At 47.9% G+C, this 18,814-nt stretch overlaps 1 protein-coding gene across 1 annotated transcript in view; it reads left to right on the top strand.

Moving 5' to 3' along the window:
* Positions 1-12,091, top strand: part of LOC132389061 (NACHT, LRR and PYD domains-containing protein 3-like) — a 37,864-nt gene extending 25,773 nt beyond the window's left edge. Inside the window, exons 8-13 of the mRNA XM_059961474.1 lie at positions 140-310; positions 466-636; positions 4,868-5,038; positions 9,482-9,652; positions 9,953-10,120; positions 11,378-12,091. Coding sequence (XP_059817457.1) covers positions 140-310; positions 466-636; positions 4,868-5,038; positions 9,482-9,652; positions 9,953-10,120; positions 11,378-11,465 — 940 coding nt within the window. The 3' untranslated portion in view covers positions 11,466-12,091. The remainder of the gene's footprint in view (positions 1-139; positions 311-465; positions 637-4,867; positions 5,039-9,481; positions 9,653-9,952; positions 10,121-11,377) is intronic.
* Positions 12,092-18,814: the final 6,723 nt, after the last annotated feature.

Raw genomic sequence — 18,814 nt, 5'->3', positions numbered from 1 at the left:
GGGAGATTGTGTTTACACTCACTGGATGTCTGGCACTGAACATTAATGTGATCAGTAATTGTGTTACTGATGAACACTGGGGATTTGTATCATCTCTTGTCTCTCTGTGTCCTTCACCCTCACTCTCTCTCATCTCCAGGCTGGACAATGTCAAGCTCACAGATTCTGGTGCCAAGGATCTCGCCTCCGCTCTCAGTACAAACCCATCACTGACGGAGCTGAACCTGACTGACAATGAACTGAGAGATTCAGGAGTTAAACTGGTGTCTGCGGCTCTGAGGAACCAGGAGTGTAAAATACAGAAACTGTGGTAAGTACCAGACTGTGGGAGATTGTGTTTACAGTCACTGGGTGTCTGACACAGAACATTAATGTGCTCAGTAATTGTGTTACTGATAAACATTGGGGATTTGTACCGTCTCCTGTCTCTCTGTGTACTTCACCCTCACTCTCTCTCATCTCCAGGCTGAGGAATGTCGGTCTCACAGATTCTGGTGCCGAGGATCTCGCCTCTGCTCTCAGTACAAAACCATCACTGACGGAGCTGGACCTGAGTGAGAATGAACTGGGAGATTCAGGAGTTAAACTGGTGTCTGCAGCTCTGAGGAACCAGGAGTGTAAAATACAGAAACTGTGGTAAGTACCAGACTGTGGGAAAAATGTGTTTACAGTCACTGGGTGTCCGACAGTGAACATTAATGTGATCAGTAGAAACAAAAAAAAATCGAAAACCTGCAGCACAATACAGGCCCTTTGGCCCACAAAACTGTGCCGAACATGTCCCTACCTAGGCTATTTCCTTAGCCCTCTATTTTTCTGAGCTGCATGTAGCCATCTAGGAGTCTCTTAAAAACCCTGTTGTTTCCACCTCCACCACCGCTGCACTAAGTACGCTCTGCGTAAAAAACTTACTCAGACATCTCCACTGCACCTAATTCCAAGCACCTTAAAAATATGCCCTCTCGTGCTAGCCATTTCAGTCCTGGGGAAAAGCATCTGACTAACCACATGATCAATGCCTCTCATTATCTTGTACACCTCTATCAGGTCACCTCTCATCCTCTACCACTCCAAGAGAAAAGGCCGAGTCCACTCAACCTATTTTCATCAGGCATGCTCCCCGATCCAGGCAACATCCTTGTAAATCTCCTCTGCACACTTTCTATGATTTCCACATCCTTCCTACAGTGAGGCAACCAGAACTGAGCACAGTATTCCAAGTGGGGTCAGACCAGGGTCCTATATAGCTGCAGCATTACATCTCAGCTCTTAAACTCAATCCCACGGTTGATGAAGACCAATACACCATTTGCCTTCTTAACTACAGGGTCAACCTGCGTTGCAGCTTTGGGTGACCTATGGACTCAGGCCCCAAGTTCCTCTGATCCTCCACTCTGTCAAGAGTCTTACCATTAATATTATATTCTGCCATCATATTTGACCTACCAAAATGAACCACTTCACACTTACCTGGGTTGAACTTCATCTGCCACTTCTCAGCACAGTTTGGCATTCTATCAATGTCCCGTTGTAACCTCTGACAGACCTCCACACTATCCACAACACCCCCATCCTTTGTGTCATCAGCAAGCATACCAACCCATCCCTCCACTTCATTATCCAGGTCATTTATAAAAATCACAAAGAATGGGTGTCCCAGAACAGATCACTGAGGCACTCCACTGGTCACTGGCCTCAATGAAGAATATGACCCATCTAAAACTACACTTTGCCTTCCGTGGGCAAGCCGGTTCTGGATCCACAAAGCAATGTCCCCTTGGATCACATGCCTCCTTACTTCTCAATAAGCCTTGCATAGGGCACCTTATCAAATGCCTTACTGAAATCCATATTCAGCACCTCTACTGCTCTACCTTCTTCAATGTGTTTAGTCACATCCTCAAAAAATTCAATCAGGCTCGTAAGGCACGACCTGTCTGTGACAAAGTCATGCTGTCTATTCCTAATCATATTTTGCCTTTCCAGATATTCATAAATCCTACCTCTCAGGATCTTCTCCATCAACTTACCAACCACTGAAGTAAGACTCACTGGCCTATAATTTCCAGGGCTATCCCGACTCCTTTCTTGAACAAGGGAACAACATTCACTGCCCTACAATTCTCCATAGACTCTCCTGTCCTCATTGATGATGCAAAGATCTTTGCCAGAGGCTCAGCAATCTCCTCCCTCGTTTCACGCAGTAGTCTGGGGTACATCCCGTCATTTCCCGGTGACTTATCCACTTGATGCTTTCCAAAAGTTCCTAAATATCTACATTCTCAAACTTTTCAGTCTGCTGCAAGTCAACCCTACAATCGGCAAGATCCTTTTCCGTCATGAAGACTGAAGCAAATGCTTCATTAAGTACCTCCGCTATATCTTCCTGTTCCATACGCACTTTTCCATTGTCACACTTGATTGGTCCTATTCTCTCTCGTCTTATCCTCTTGCTCTTCACATACTTGCAGAATGCCTTGGGGTTTTCCTTAATCCTATCCGCCAAGGCCTTCTCATGGCCCCTTCTAGCTCTCCTGATTTCATTCTTAAGCTCCTTCCTGCCAGTCTTATAATCTTCCAGATTTAAATCATTACCTAGTTTTTTGAACCTTTACTTCTTGACTAGATTTACAACAGCCTTTGTGCACCACGGATCTTGTACCCTACCATCCTTTCCATGTCTCATTGCAACGTACCTACTCAGATCTCCACACAAATATCCCCTGAACATTTTCTACATTTCTTCGGTACATTTCCCTGAGAACATCTGTTTCCAATTTATGCTTACAAGTTCCAACCTGACAGCTTCATAGTTCCCCTTACTCCAATTAAAGGCTTCCCTAACTTGACTGCTCCTACCTCTGTCTAATGCTATGGTAAATGAGGTAGAATTGTGATCACTATCTCCAAAATGCTGTTCCACTGACAGACCTGACACCTGACCAGGCTAATTTCCCAAAACCAGATCAAGTACAACCTCTCCTCCTGTAGGCTTATCTACATTGAGTCAAGAAACCTTCCTGAACAGAGCTAACATACTCTACCACATCTAAACCCCTCACTCTAGTGAAATGCCAATCAATAGTTGGGAAATTAAAATCTCACACTTCAACAACCCTGCTATTATTACTCCTTTCCAGAATCTGCCTCTGTATCTGCTCCTCAATGCCCCTTTTACTGTTGGGTGGTCTGTACAAAATACCCAGTGGAGTTATTGACCCCTTCCTGTTCCAAACTTCCACCCACAGAGACTCTGTAGACAATCCCTCCATGTCTACCTCTTTTTCTGCAGCCGTGACGCTATCTCTGATCAACAGTGCCACGCCCCCACCTCTTTTGCCTCCCTCCCTGTCCTTTCTGAAACATCTAAAGTCTGGCACTCAAAATAGACATTCCTACCCCTGAGCCATCCTAGTCTCTGTATGGCCACCACATCCTATCTCCAAGTGCTGATCCATTCTCTCTCATCCGTTTTATTCATCATACTCCTTGCATTAAAATAGACACATCTCAAACCATCGAACTGAGCACCTCCCTTCTCTATCACCTGCGTATCCTCATTTTCACACTGTCTCCAAATTTTCTCTATTTGTGAGCCAACCTACCTTTCCTCCATCATTTCATTTTGGTTCCCACCCCACAGCAATTCTAGTTTATACTCTCCCCAATAGCTTTAGCAAACCTCCCCGCCAGGATATTGGTCGCCCTGGGATTCAAGTGCAACCCGTCCTTTTTGTACAGGTCACACCCGCCACAAAAGCAGTCCCAGTGATCCAGAAATCTGAATCCCTGCCTCTTGCTCCAATCCCTCAGCCATGCATTTATCCTCCACCTCATCCTATTCCTATTCTCACTGTTTTGTGGCACATGCAGTAATTCCGAGATTACTACCTTTGAGGTCCTGCTTCTCAACTTCCTTCCGAACTCCCTGCAGTCTTTTTTCAGGACCTCTTCCCTTTTCCTACCTATGTCATTGGTACAAATATGTACCACAAACTCTGGCTGTTCTCCCTTCCACTGCAGGATATCTTGGACGCGATCTGAAATATCCCAGACCCTGGCACCTGGGAGGCAAACAACGATCTGCGCTTCTTTGCTGCGTCCACAGAATGGCCTATCTGACCCCCTAATCTAGGGTCCCCTATCACTACTGCCTTGCTGTTGCTTTCCCTGCCCTTCTGAGCCACAGGTCTGGACATTGTGCCAAAGGTGTAGCCATTGTTGCTCCCCCATCCCCACATAGACTGCACCCCCCCAGCAGTACTCGATCAGGAGTACTGATTGTCAAGGGGTACAGACACAGGAGTACTCCCTAGTACCTGCTTCTTGCCCTTCCCTCTCCTGACTGTGACCCAGTTCCTCGGTCTCCCGTGGCCCCGGTGTGACCACCTGCCTGTAACTCCTCTCTGTCACCTCCTTGCTCTCCCTGACCAGACGAAGGTCATCGAGCTGCATCTCCAGTTCCCTAACTCGGTCCCTAAGGAGCTGCAGCTCGACACTCCGGGTGCAGATGTTGCCGTCCGGGAGGCTGGGAGTCTCCAGGATCTCCCACATCTGACACCGAGCACAGAAACACAGCCTCACACACATACTCTCTGTCTGTATTGTAAACAGATAACCTACTTCGCCTCGACCCTTTATCGCCGAAGCCCAGTTGACCCAAAGCCTTCCTACTCTGTCTCCCGCTCCTCTGACGCTCGCTCTGTGAATCTGTCTTCCTTTTAAACTCTTCTCGCTGTTCTCACTGGCCGACTTGCACAGTCGTGCTGAAGAAAAAAATCAGTAATTGTGTTACTGATAAACACTGGGGATTTGTACCGTCTCCTGTCTCTCTGTGTCCTTCACCCTCACTCTCTCTCATCTCCAGGCTGAGGAATGTCGGTCTCACAGATTCTGGTGCAGGCGACCTCGCCTCTGCTCTCAGTACAAACCCATCAATGACGGAGCTGGGCCTCGGCTGTAATAAACTGGGAGATTCAGGAGTGAAACTGGTGTCTGCGGCTTTGAGGAGCCTGGAGTGTAAAATACAGAAACTGTGGTGAGTACCAGACTGTGGGAAAATGTGTTTGCAGTCAGTGAATGTCTGACAGTGAACATTAATGTGATCAGTAGAAACAAAAAAAACATCGAAAACCTGCAGCACAATACAGGCCCTTCGGCCCACAAAACTGTGCCGAACATGTCCCTACCTAGGCTATTCCCTTAGCCCTCTATTTTTCTGAGCTCCATGTAGCCATCCAGGAGTCTATTAAAGCCTGTTGTTTCCGCCTCTACCACCGCTGCTGCCAGCAGACCATTCCACGCACTCTCTGTGTTCAAAAACCTTACTCCTGCCAACTCCTCTGTACCAACTTCCAAGCACATTAAAATATGTCCTCTCATGCTAACCATTTCAGTCCTGGGGAAAAGCCTCTGACTAACCACATGATTAATGCCTCTCATTATCTTGTACACCTCTATCAGGTCACTTCTCATCCTCTGCCACTTCAAGAGAAAAGTTGAGTTCACTCAACCTATTCTCATAAGGCAAGCTCCCCGATCCAGGCAACATCCTTGTAAATCTCCTCTGCATCCTTTCTATGGTTTCCATGTGAGGTGACCAGAATTGAGCACAGTTCTTGAATTGGGGTCTGACCAGGGTCCTATATAGCTGCAACATTACCTCTTGGCTCTTAAACTCAATCCCACGATCGATGAAGCCCAATGCACTGTTATGTCTTCTTAAACACAGAGTCAACGTGTGTAGCAGCTTTGAGTGTCCTATGGACTCTGACCCCAAGATCCGTCTGATCATCCACATTGCCAAGAGTCTTACCATTAATACTAATTTCTGCTATCATATTTGACCAACCAAAATTAACCACCTCACAGTTATCTGGGTTGAACTCCATCTGCCACTTCTCAGACCAGTTTTGCATTCTATGCATGTCCCGTTGTAACCTCTGACAGCCCTCCACACTATCCACAACAGCCCCATCCTGTGTGTCATCAGCAAACTTAATAACCCATCGCTCCACTTTCAACAGGTCATTTATTAAAATCACAAAGACTGCAGGTCCCAGGACAGATCCTTGGGGTACAGCACTGGTTACCGACCTCCATGCAGAATATGACCCGTTTACAGCCACTCTATGCCTTCTGTGGGCAAGCCAGTTCTGTATTCACAAAGCAATGTCCCCTTGGATCCCATGCCTCCTTACTTTCTCAATAAGCCTTGTATGGGGTACCTTATCAAATGCCTTGCTGAAATCCATATACACTACATCTACTGCTCTACCTTCATCAAAGTGTTTAGTCGCATCCTCAAAAAATTCAGTCAGGCTGCTAAGGCACGACTTGCCTTTGACAAAGCCATGCTGACTATTCCTATTTTGCCTCTCCGGATGTTCATAAATCCTACCTCTAAGGATCTTCTCCATCAATTTACCAACCACTGAAGAGAGACTCACTGGTCTATAGTTTCCAGGGCTATCTCTACTACCTTTCTTGAATAAGGGAACAACATCTGCAAACATCCAATCCTCCACATCCTCTCCTGTCCTCATTGATGATGCAAAGATCATTGCCAGAGTCTCAGCAATCTCCTCCCTCACTTCCCACAGTAGCCTGGGGTACATCCCGTCATGTCCCGGTGACTTATCCGAATAGATACTTCCCAAAAGCACCAGCACATCCTCTTTCTTAATATCTACATTCTCAAGCTTTTCAGTCTGCTGCAAGTCATCCCACCGATCGCCTTTTCCGTCATGAGTTCTGAAGCAAATGATTCATTAAATACCTCCGCTATATCCTCTGTCCCATACGCAGTTTTGCATTGTCACACTTGATTGGTCCTATTCTCTCTCATCTTATCCTCTTGCTCTTCACATACTTGCAGAATGCCTTGGGGTTTTCCTTAATCCTGTCCGCCAAGGCCTTCTCATGGCCCCTTCCAGCTCTCCTGATTTCATTCTTAAGCTCCTTCCTGCTAGCCTTATAATCTTCCAGATTCATATCATTACCTCGTTTTTTGAACCTTTCGTAAGCTGTTCTTTTTTGCTTGACCAAATTTACAACAGCCTTTGTGCACCACAGATCTTGTACCCTACCATCCTTTCCATGTCTCATTGCTACGTACCTACTCAGAAATCCCACGCAAATATCCCCTGAACATTTTCTACATTTCTTTGGTACGTTTCCTTGAGGACATACGTTTCCAATTTATGCTTTCATTTCCCAGCCTGATAAACTGATAGTTCCCCTTACACCAAGTAAAGGTTTCCCTAACTTCTGTGTTCCTATCCCTCTCCAATGCCATGGTAAAAGAGATAGAGTTGTGATCATTTATCTCCAAAATGCTCCCTCACTGAGAGACCTGACACCAGGCCAGGTTCATTCCCAATGCCAGATCAAGTACAGTCTCTCCTCTTGTAGGCTTATCTACATATTGCGTCAAGAAACCTTCCTTAAAACACCTAACAAACTCCACCTCAACTGGACCACTCACTCTAGGGAGATGCTAATCTTTAGTTGCAAAATTAAAATCTCCCACTTCAACAACCCTGTTATTGTTACTCCTTTCCAGAATCGGTCTCCCTATCTGCTCCTCGATGTCCCTGTTACTGTTGGGTGGTCTATACAATACACCCAGTAGAGTTATTGACCCCCTTCCTGTACCTAACTTTCACCCACAGACACTCCATAGACAAACCCTCCATGACTTTCTCCTTTTCTGCAGACATGACACTATATCTGATCAACAGTGCCAGGTCCCAACCTCTTTTGCCTCCCTCCCTGTCTTTTCTGAAACATCTAAAGCCTGTCACTCAAAATAGACATTCCTGCGCCTGCACAATCTAAGTCTCTGTAATAGGCTCCACGTCATATATCCAAGTGCTGATCCATGCTCTAAGGTCATCCGCTTTTTTCATAATACTCCTTGCATTAAAATAGACACATCTCAAACCATCAGACTGAGTGTCTCCCTTCTCTATCACCTGCCTATCCTCCCTCTCGCACTGTCTCCATGTTTTCTCTATTTGTGAGTCAAGTTCCCTTTCCTCCATCACTTCATTTTGGCTTCCACCCCCTAACAATTCTAGTTTAAACTCTCCCCAATAGCTTTAGCAAATCTTCCCACCAGGATATTGTCCCCTGGGATTCAAGTGCAACCTGTCCTTTTTGAGCAGGTCACACCTGCTCCAAAATTACCTCACACAGAGGGTGGTGAAACTGTGGAATTCTCTGCCACAGGAAACAGTTGAGGCCGGTTCATTATGAGGAAGTTAGATATGACCCTTGTGGCTAAAGGGATCAAGGGCTATGGAGAGAAAGCAGGTTCAGGGTTCTGAGTTGGATGATCAGCCATGATCGTACTGAATGGTGCTGCAGGCTCCAAGTGCCGAATGCCCTACTCCGGCACCTATTTTCTATGTTCCTAAAAATCTGAATCCCTGCCTCCTGCTCCAATCCCTCAGCCATACATTTATCCTCCATCTCATTCTATTCCTATTCTCACTGTTGTGTGGCACAGGCAGTAGTCCTGAGATTCCTACCTTTGAGGTCCTGCTTCTCAACTTCCTTCCTAACTCTCTGTTGTCTTTTTTCAGGAACTCTTCCTTTTCCTACCAATGTCACTGGTACCAATATGTACCACGACTTCTGTCTGTTCTCCCTCCCACTGCAGGTTATCATGGACGTGATTAGAAACATCCCGGACCCTGGGAGGCAAACTACCATCCGAGTTTCTTTCCTGTGTCCAAAGAATCGCCTGTTTGACCCCCTAACTGTCGAGTCACCAATGACTACTGCCATTCTCATCATTTCCCCACCCTCTTGAGCCACAGGGGCAGGCTCTGTGCCAGAGGCACTGTTGCTTCCCCCCCCCCCACCGTGGGCCATCACCCCCTCCACCGTGAGCAGTCACCCCCTCCAGCAGTGCTCTCTGGTATCTGCTTCTTGTCCTTCCCTCTCCTGACTGTGACCCACTTCGTCAGTCTCCCGTGGCCCCAGTGTGACCCCCTGCCTGTAACTCCTCTCTATCACCTCCTCACTCTCCCTGACCAGAAAAAGGTCATCGAGCTGCATCTCCAGTTCCCTAACTCGGTCCCTAAGGAGCTGCAGCTCGACACACCGGGTGCAGATGTTGCCTTCCGGGAGGCTGGGAGTATCCAGGATCTCCCACACCTGACACCGAGCACAGAAAACCAGCCTCACACACATGCTCTCTGTTCGTATTGTAAACAGATAACCTACCTCGCCTCGACCCTTTATCACCGAAGCCCCGTTGAGCCAAAGCCTTCCTACTCTGTCTCCTGCTCCTCTGATGCTCGCTCTGTAAATCTGTCTTCCTTTTAAACTCTTCTCGCTGTTCTCACTGGCCGACCTACCCAGTCGTGCTGAAGAAAAAAAAAATCAGTAATTGTGTTGCTGATAAACACTGGGGATTTGTACCGTCTCCTGTCTCTCTGTGTCCTTCACCCTCACTCTGTCTCATCTCCAGGCTGGACAGTGCCGATCTCACAGATTCTGGTGTCGAGGATCTCTTCTCCGTCCTCAGTATAAACCCATCACTGACGGAGCTGGACCTGAATGGTAATAAACTGGGAGATTCAGGAGTGAAACTGGCGTCTGCGGCTCTGAGGAACGCAGAGTGTAAAATACAGAAACTGGGGTAAGTACCAGACTGTGGGAGATTGTGTTTACAGTCACTGGGTTGTCTGACACTGAACATTAATGTGATCAGTAATTGTGTTACTGATAAACACTGGGGATTTGTACCGTCTCCTGTCTCTCTGTGTCCTTCACCCTCACTCTCTCTCATCTCCAGACTGTGGGAGATTCTGTTTACAGTCACTGGGTGTCTGACAATGAACATTAATGTGATCAGTAATTGTGTTACTGATAAACACTGGGGATTTGTACCGTCTCCTGTCTCTCTGTGTCCTTCACCCTCACTCTCTCTCATCTCCAGGCTGGAGCGTGTCGGTCTCACAGATTCTGGTGCCGAGGATCTCGTCTCCGCTCTCAGTACATACCCATCACTGACGGGGCTGAAACTGGGACTAAACTCGCTGACAGACGGATCAGTCCCCGCTCTCCGCCGCCTCATACTGAACCACCAGAGGCTGAAGTGGATCGAGTGAGAGTGTTAATGTTCAATGTGATAAAATTCCAGCAGTTCCGCGGGTTTTCTGGTGATATTTGTCTGTTGGTGTTGTTGAAATATTAACCCCTATCCACTGTTACTGACACTGTTGTGTAATCTGTTTACTTCATATAACCATTTAACCATATAACAATTACAGCACAGAAACAGGCCATCATGGTCCTTCTAGTTCGTGCCAAAAGCTTACACTCACCTAGTTCCACTGGCCCGCACTCCATTCCATTCCTTTCCTGTCCATGTATCTATCTAATTTTACTTTAAATGACAATACCGAACCTGCCTATACCACTTCTACTGGAAGCTCGTTCCACACAGCTACCACTCTCTGAGTAGTAGCTGTTACCCTTAAACTTGTGTTACCCTTAAACTTTTCCCCCCTAACTCTCAACTCATGTCCTCTTGTTTTAATATCCCCTAATCTCAATGGAAAAAGCCTATCCACGTGAACTCTATCTATCCCCCTCATAATTCTAAATACCTCTATCGTCCCCCCTCAACCTTCTACGCTCCAAAGAATAAAGACCTAACTTGCTCAATCTTTCCCTGTAACTTAGGTGCTGAAACCCAGATAACATTCTAGTAAATCTTTTCTGTATTCCCTCTATTTTGCTGACATATTTCCTATAATTTGGTGACGAGAAATATACACAATACTCCAAATTCGGCTGTACCAATACCTTGTACAATTTTAGCATTACATACCAACTCCTATACTCAATGCTCTGATTTATAAAGGCCAGCATCCCAAAAGCTTTCTTCACCAACCTATCCACATGAGATTCTACCTTCAGGGAACTATGCACCATTATTCCTAGATTACTCTGTTCTATTGCATTTCACAATGCCCTCCCATTTACCATTTATGCCCTATTTGGATTATTCCTACCAAAATATGGCACCTCACATTTATCAGCTTTAAACACCGTTCGCCATCTTTCAGCCCACTCTTCTAACTGTCCGACATTTCTCTGCAAGCTTTAAAAACATACTTCATTATCCACAACACCATCTGCATAAAGTATCATCTGCTTACTTACTAATCCAATTTACCACCCCATCATCCAGATCATTAATTTATTTGACAAACAACACTGGACCCAGTACAGATCCTTGAGGCACACCACTAGTCACCGGCGTCCAACCTGACAAACAGTTATTCATACTACTCTCTGGCATCTCCCATCCAGCCACTGTTGAATGCATTCATCTCTATTCTTCCATCTGTTTCAGGTTGCTGAAGAATAAGTTCAGTGAGACCGGGGAGAAGGAACTGAGACCTCTGCGGGGAGTCAGACCCGGACTGACAGTGGCCGTGTGAACATCTGAATGAGTGAACACCCCCACCCATGGGATGGCAACATTTTGTCCGATTCGCCGCCCTCCCCTTTAACTCCCGCCCTTAACTTAATTGAGGCACACCGGGGGTAATTCCCAACAGTTTTAACGGAACCTGCTCCAGTCTTGAGCTCGGTGACATCGGAAGCGGTCCATCGTGACGTATATCTGCCTGTTGTCCGGCGGAACAGCTTCGGCCGGATGTGCGGGCTCGAGACTTCGCCACTTGAGATTCTGGGGAATCACACAGACAGGAAGAGCCCGGGATCCGGGACTCAGTCTGGAATAGCGGTGTCCCGGGGTGGGATTACCCCGGGAGAGAATCCTTTTGCTCCCTTTGCTGAGGACGGTGCATTCGGCAGTCTGGCCGATATAATGAGGTTAAATGGACAATTACCTCGGCAGTGACACTGGATCTGCAGCGATATCGGACACGACCCTGAAGTGTGATTTTATAATCATCGGTTCCCCGATGCAGAGTGACGGTGAGAAACGGGACTGATTATTCAAACTGTCACTCGTTGTCGCCAGTCAGTTAATTGTGTTTGACTGTGAGTGAGTCGATTTACATTTGTCGTGACGAAATCAATAAACCGCTGTAACTTCCTGTCTTGGTGTCGGACTCGAGTCTCATTAGAGGAGGAAGAGTGATCTGGGATTACTGCTGACCCCCGCACCCGGATAACTGCAATAATGGTTCTGAGCTCCTCACACTAGTACAGCAGCGTCTCAGAGTCTGAGTACCCAGGATCTAATCTCCACCCTACCCCCATCGTGGCTAACTGCCCCCGCCGACAGTTAAAATCGACTGTAATGTCAGAGGTGATTTAATTGACCCCCCAAGTACGAAAGGTAAGAAGGATGGAATACCGGCATTCAGCACAGAGTGAAGATCCAACTGCATCGTCCCATCACAGACTCCTGGTGTCAGACACAGAGTGAAAAAAAAGGTCTGTAGTGTGAGATATATCAACCGCGTTCTCGAGTTGAAACAGATTACAGAGGAGACTCTCATTGTGTTCACCATGGAACTGCAGCGCAGGGAACCACAGACACACGAGATGAATATACGTGGAGACGGAGAGCGATTCAATATGCACAGACAAGGAGAGGGTGGGAGGGGGAACAGACAGCAGGGCAGTAGACGGGAATCATAAACATAGCGGTTAACAATCATATTTGACTTCGAGGGTCGAGAAGTAGCCCAGGATGAAATCGAAGTTGAGGATAATTTTGCAAAGCGGGTATCCACCCCTTCCCGTCCCTCTCCCACGGTCCGCACTCCTCACAGGGCGCCGTCCCTTTCCGTCCACTCACAAGGAACGCAATCCCGATCAAATGCCATTCTTTCCCATTCATTCACAGCATCCGCACTCCCAATGACCCCACCTATTCCCATTCACTCCCACTGTTTGCCTCCCAGTGGACCCCACCCTTTCCCATTTACCCCCACCGTCTGCACCGCTTCCCATTCACTCCTATTGTACGGTCACCCAGTGGGATTTGGCCCTTCCCACCATCTGACTCCCAATGGGACAATTTTCAGTTGTTTCCAACGGAAATGTAATCCTGGAAATTGGCGGGGACGCCTGAATTCTGTATTTGACAGAACTCGGAGCGGGGTTTACGAATTTGTCGGGAACGCCAGTGAGTTTATTAGTTACACGGAAAGTCGAGGGTCGTGTAGATGTTGACGACTTTGTAACACTAACGGTGGATACGATCGGACGGAAGGATGGGGAGGGGGCGTAGAGTGCGGGTGTGAGAGAGGTTTATGGTTTCCGAGTCCCCAAGCCGGGAGATTCATTGCGCCCGGTTCCCGGTGTCCTCATAACACACAGGAAGTTATACAGGGCACGGTTCCAAGTCTCCATATCCCAAACTGCGAATTTTGCCAGGCACGGTTCCCGATCTCTGTCTACACACCGGGAGTTTTACCGCCCACGGTGTCGGGTCTCTGTATCGACACCGGGAATATTACCGCACACGTTTCCTGGTGTCTGTATCCTCCTCTCTCTACGACACTCGGAGTGATGACGCACAGGATCCGGAGATGAGGATGTCGTATCGGTCTCTATTGTTTGCGGTATATTTATTGTTTGTGATAAACAGTCTGCGCAATCGAGTGGAGGGTGGTCGAGTGTGTCTGTCCTGCGAGGGGCTCCTGAATGAAAATGGTGAATAGGGAGGGAACGACAGAAGGATTTAGAATGGTCACTAGAGAGGGAGTGAAAGGTTGACTGAAAATGTTCTCCGGGGAGAAAGTGATGGCCTGAGTGACAATGGGTGCCAGGGAGGAGGCGATGGGCGGAATTAAGATGCCGTGATCACCTTGTTTCTCATGACCGGCAAGGAGGGAGTGATAAACCGACAAGAGAATGAGAGTGACAGGCAGAGTTATAATGACCGACAGGGTGGGGATTGTGCACTGACTGAAAATTTTCATCGGGGAGCGAGGGAGGGATGTGCTGATTAAAAATAGTATTTTTATAGGATATCCAGAATATAAAATTATCACCGGGAGAGAGTGACGCACTCACTGAAAATAGTCCCAGGGAGAGAGGGATGCACCGAGGGAAAATCGACGCCAGGAAGGGAGCAACATACTGATAAGTCAAAGGAAGTGGCGGCCCGACTTGAAATAGTCCCTGATTCCTTCGTTAAAATGGCCGACAGGGAGAGAGTGATGGACAGACTTTAAATGGCCAACAGGGAGGGAAAGACGCACCGGGTAAAATGGCCGAAATGGAGACTGAGGTACATTGAGAAGAGAGAGGCGGTAATGGCTCGATGTAAAATGATTTAATGGGAGAGAGTGACGCTCTAACATAAAATAGTCGCTGCTTCACTTATAATGTCTGACCGGGCAGTTTAGGGTTTGTGATACCTTGTTTAACGTGAGCGCCGGGAAGGCAGTGGGTGAGACTCCGATTTAAAACGGCCGTCACCATCCTTAATTTTGTTGAGGAAAAGGGAGAGATGTGGTGACTGAAGGAGACCCCGCTCGGCCGGGTCGAAAGGGGACCAAGGAGGGAGCGACGCCTTGGTTAATGTGAGCAGCAGAGATGGAGTGAAGGACACGTTGACTTCAAATGGCCGACGCTTCATTTGAAATGGCCGCTGGGGAGGGAATGACGGCTTCGGTAGAAGTGAGCACAAGAGAGGGAGGGACGCGCTGATTTAAAATGGGCGAATCCTTGGTTAATGTGGCCGCCAGGGATGGAGTGAGACGCTAATTTATAATGGCCGCTGTCGCACAAATAATTCATGGCGAAGGAACATGCGGTGCCCATGGATACAATCCCGGGATAGAGTGTGTTATCGATTGCAAAATAACAGTATTTTAATTTGTGCTTTATATCGTTTTCGGCATTGTATATATGTTTTAAGTCCAATAATTTTGTCATTAAATAAACTAATGTATATATCAGATATTCACACATACACATATACATGTGGGTTTTGGGGAGGAGGGGTGAGGGGTTTGGGAGGAAGAGGAGTGACGGGACGAGGAGTGGACTGAGGAGACGGTGAGCGTGGCGAAGTCACTGACTCAATAGGGGACGGAAAGGGGAGGGGCGAAAGTCCCTGACACAAACTGGTGGCCGACATGGAGAAGATAAACACGGGGTGAGGAGGAGTGAAACGACAGGAAGGGAGAGGGAGTGATGAGACGGAGAGGGAGGGAAGTAATGGGACTGGGAGAGAGTGGTCTGCTGGGACAGGGTGGGGAGGAACGGGGTGGGAAGTGTGGGGGAGTGACTTAATAGTGGAGGAAAGGTGGCTGGTGACATTTCCTTCGCAAATAAGACAAGCTGCAAGAAAGGGGAGGGGTGTGCTCGAGGGGTAAACGAGGAGCGGGGGGTCTGTGTCGCGGTCACGGCTGATGGACGGAGAGTCGGTTGTCGCAACGGAGAGGGGATCGACTCACTGAACGACGGAGAGAAGGGATTGGATGGGGAACCGAAATTTCTGCTCAGAAAATGCCGGGTAAAAGGGCAAGGGGACAGAGAGGGGAGGGTGTCGGGAGTGATGGCGTGAGTAGGGAAGTGACTCACTGGGAAACAGAGAAAGAAAGAGGGCAATGAAGAGAGGCGAAAATTGGCATCGTTAAAATGGCAGCCAATCAGCATACGATGCAGAACATCGAGGTGGTGGGGAGAGGAAAGCGGGGGGGAGGGGTGAGGGAAGGGTTTTGCGAGTGATGAGATAGGAAAGGGGTTGACCAGATGGTGAGTGTGAGGGAGTGACACACTTAATGGTGGAGGAAGTGAAAGGGAGGGTCACACACTGTCACAAAATGGCTGTTGGCAGAAGATTAAATGGAGAGTCTGGAGAGAGGGCACCAAGGGAGAGGAGAGGAGGGATGGGGAGTGGAGATTGAATAAACAGGGAGAAAAGTCAGTGGAAGGTGAGGAAAAGGGTGTGCCCCATTTTATGTTGCTGGGAGAGCAGTGGTCAATGGTAAACATCACAAAATGGCCGCCAGCCTGGATGAGACGGGCGGTGATAGAGGGGAGAGCGACGGAACAGAGAGTGGAGTCTCTCAGTAGTGACGGGATGCCGAGGATGGGAGAGGGGGAATTCGTAACAAGGGAGCTGGAACACTAAAGGGTGCCTTTGGGGAAGAATGTAGCAACGGGAAGAGCTGGGCACCGTTACCAACCACACCCATCTCTAAAATACTGCCTTGATGTCTCCTTCCACTCCTCGGGTCGCTCAGACTTTCAGGCTGTCCCATGGAGTGTGGACCGTATCGTCACTGAGGCCCGCCAGAGGCAGGAGTGGGCGCGGGCTTGCTGGAGAAGATGGAGGCCGGGTCTGTCGGTGCGGACTGGTTAGCGGGGGCGGCGTGAGAGGGAGGGATCAGATTGAGGAGGAGAGGGGTGAAAGAAAATGTGCGGAGAGGAGACGAGATGAGTAAAACCATCATCGCCTTTGCGTCGTCCATTATCCACTCCCTCAGCCTCCTTTTCCCTCACTCCCCTCTCTTCCCCGTCCCTTTTCCCCTCTCCATTGCTCCCCCCACATCTCTGCCACCATCCACCCAGTCCTCTAGCCCCTCTCACTACCCTTATTTCCGTTCTCCCCTGTGCCCAAATCTCTCTACCCCCCTCCCGCGCTCTTGCTCCCACCCGTCTCTACCTGCCCTCTTTTACTCTCTAGGACCCTGGTCACTCTACCCTCTGCACGCTACCTCGGCCCATCTCGATATCCCCGGTCTCACCCCGGCTGCTCGCTCATCTACGATTTCTCTCCATTTCCTCCTGGTCTATCTCCCGGCTTGGTCGCTCCCTCTCCCTCACTGGCCTTTCACCTCGTCTCACTCTCCACCCTCCCTAGTCGTTCTCTCTCTGCCCTCCCAGATTCCCGCTTTCCAACACTCTCTTACAAACTTAAAAACAAATTTATTATGAAAGTACATGAATGTCACTAAATACAGCTCTGATAATCAGTATAGGAACTTAGAACGTAGAAACATATAGGAAACCCACAGCACAAAACAAGCCCGTCGACCCACAAGGCTGTGCCGCACATGACATTTTCTTGCAGGCATACACAAAAAGAACATCACATAATAACCATCATAGTATCAATGAAACATATCTTCTGATGGAAATTAGGCAGTGTTTTCTTCCTCCAGGGTCCTTCTCCACTCACTCCTCACCCCAGTCTGTCTGCCTCAGACTCTCAGTCCCTTTCCAGACTCCCTACCCCAGAGTTTTATCTCTCCCCTATCTCTCTCTCTCTGCCATCTCCCTCTCTTTCCCCCCATCACCTCAAAGGTGACGTGGAGTGTGAGTTGTGTGGTGAGGGCAAATCTCTCTGTCTCTCTCTTTCTCCGCCGCCCCATTCCTCCCTGATGTCGCAGTCCCTTTCTCTCAAAACCAAAGCCCAGACTCCCCCATGGGAGGAAGTGCGAGGAGAGAGAGAAGGCTTTTCATAGAGAAAGATTTAGAAGCAGTGAGAACAAAAAGAGAGAGGGACACTCAGATAGGCAGACAAAAACTGGAGAGGGACAGAGAAAAATAAACAGAAAGCAAACCCAAGGGAGAGAGTGAGACAGTATGTCCGAGAGAGCAATGAGTAAAACCGAGAGAGGGAGAGAGAGGGAGAGAGACAGGGACACGGAAAAAGAGAGAGACAGACTGACAAACACAGACAGACAGAGACAGGCAGAGAAATCAAGTGAATGGGGGAGGGAGAGAGAGAGAGAGAGAGACCGAGGCCGAGAGGAAGAGTAAGAGAGTGATAGTTAAAGAGAGAGTGAGGGAGAGATACAGAGAGAGACAGTGAGTGTCAGGATCAGTGTCAATCGGAGACGAGATTCGGACACGGAACTGCGACGCGTGAAAGGCTCCATTCAGAGCAGCTGAAACTCGCACCGCAGCTCGGGAACAGGAGGAACTGGCAAACGGAGCGAGAATGGGAAACCTCAGACCCCTCCCATGGTGCTACCTTGGTTACTGTGTTTGTGTCAGACAAAATGGAACTTCCCAATCCCCTGTCTAAGTGTGTGTAGCTCCCTCACTATCTTCTCTCCCCGTCCACGATCCTCACCTCCTCCATCCCTCCATCCTCCTCACCCGTCACCATCCTCACACCGCAGTATGTCAGTAAATCTCCAGAAAAGCTCAATACTAAACACAATTAGAATAGTCGGAAAGTTCTAAGCAATTGAGAAATGAATGTGCCTGGACCTCTTGTTTTATCAGCTTGAACCGAGAGAAACAAAATAATATATATTGACGTGTATAACACACATATCACATAATATCCCGCTCTGAAACCGATCTGGAAATCTTACAAAGGAAAATAAGGACTGAAATTAGGAATTTTAGAAAACACCATGTCCACTCGAATCTATCCGTATCAACTTCACCTAAGAAAGAAGGATAAACAGAATAAGACATAAATATTTTACACAACAGTCAGATAAAACTTCCAAGGATATATTTTCATTAATGGAAACATGATTAACCACTCCAACGAACATAGACTATTCTGATAAGAAGTACACGAAACGGAAATTAAATGAAAACACAAGGATGAAAAATGAAGGAAGTATCACGACAGTAGACACTGTTAACCAGTGGATTAGCATGAACTCCAGACCCGGCAACATCCTTGTAAATTTCCTCAAAAATGTATCACACTACTTCAGCGTGACATCCCATCCCCTGTACTTAACTCATTGATACATGAAGACCAGTTGTGCCCAAAGTTTTCGTTACGACCCTATCTACCTGTGACGCCACTTTCAACAGATTCTGGACCTGTATTCCCCGCTCCCTTTGTTCTACCGCACTCCTCAGTGCCCGACCGTTCAAC

This window comes from Hypanus sabinus, unplaced genomic scaffold (genome assembly GCF_030144855.1).
Source record: "Hypanus sabinus isolate sHypSab1 unplaced genomic scaffold, sHypSab1.hap1 scaffold_47, whole genome shotgun sequence".
Lineage (NCBI taxonomy): Eukaryota > Metazoa > Chordata > Chondrichthyes > Myliobatiformes > Dasyatidae > Hypanus > Hypanus sabinus.
This window is presented reverse-complemented; position numbering and strand designations above follow the sequence as displayed.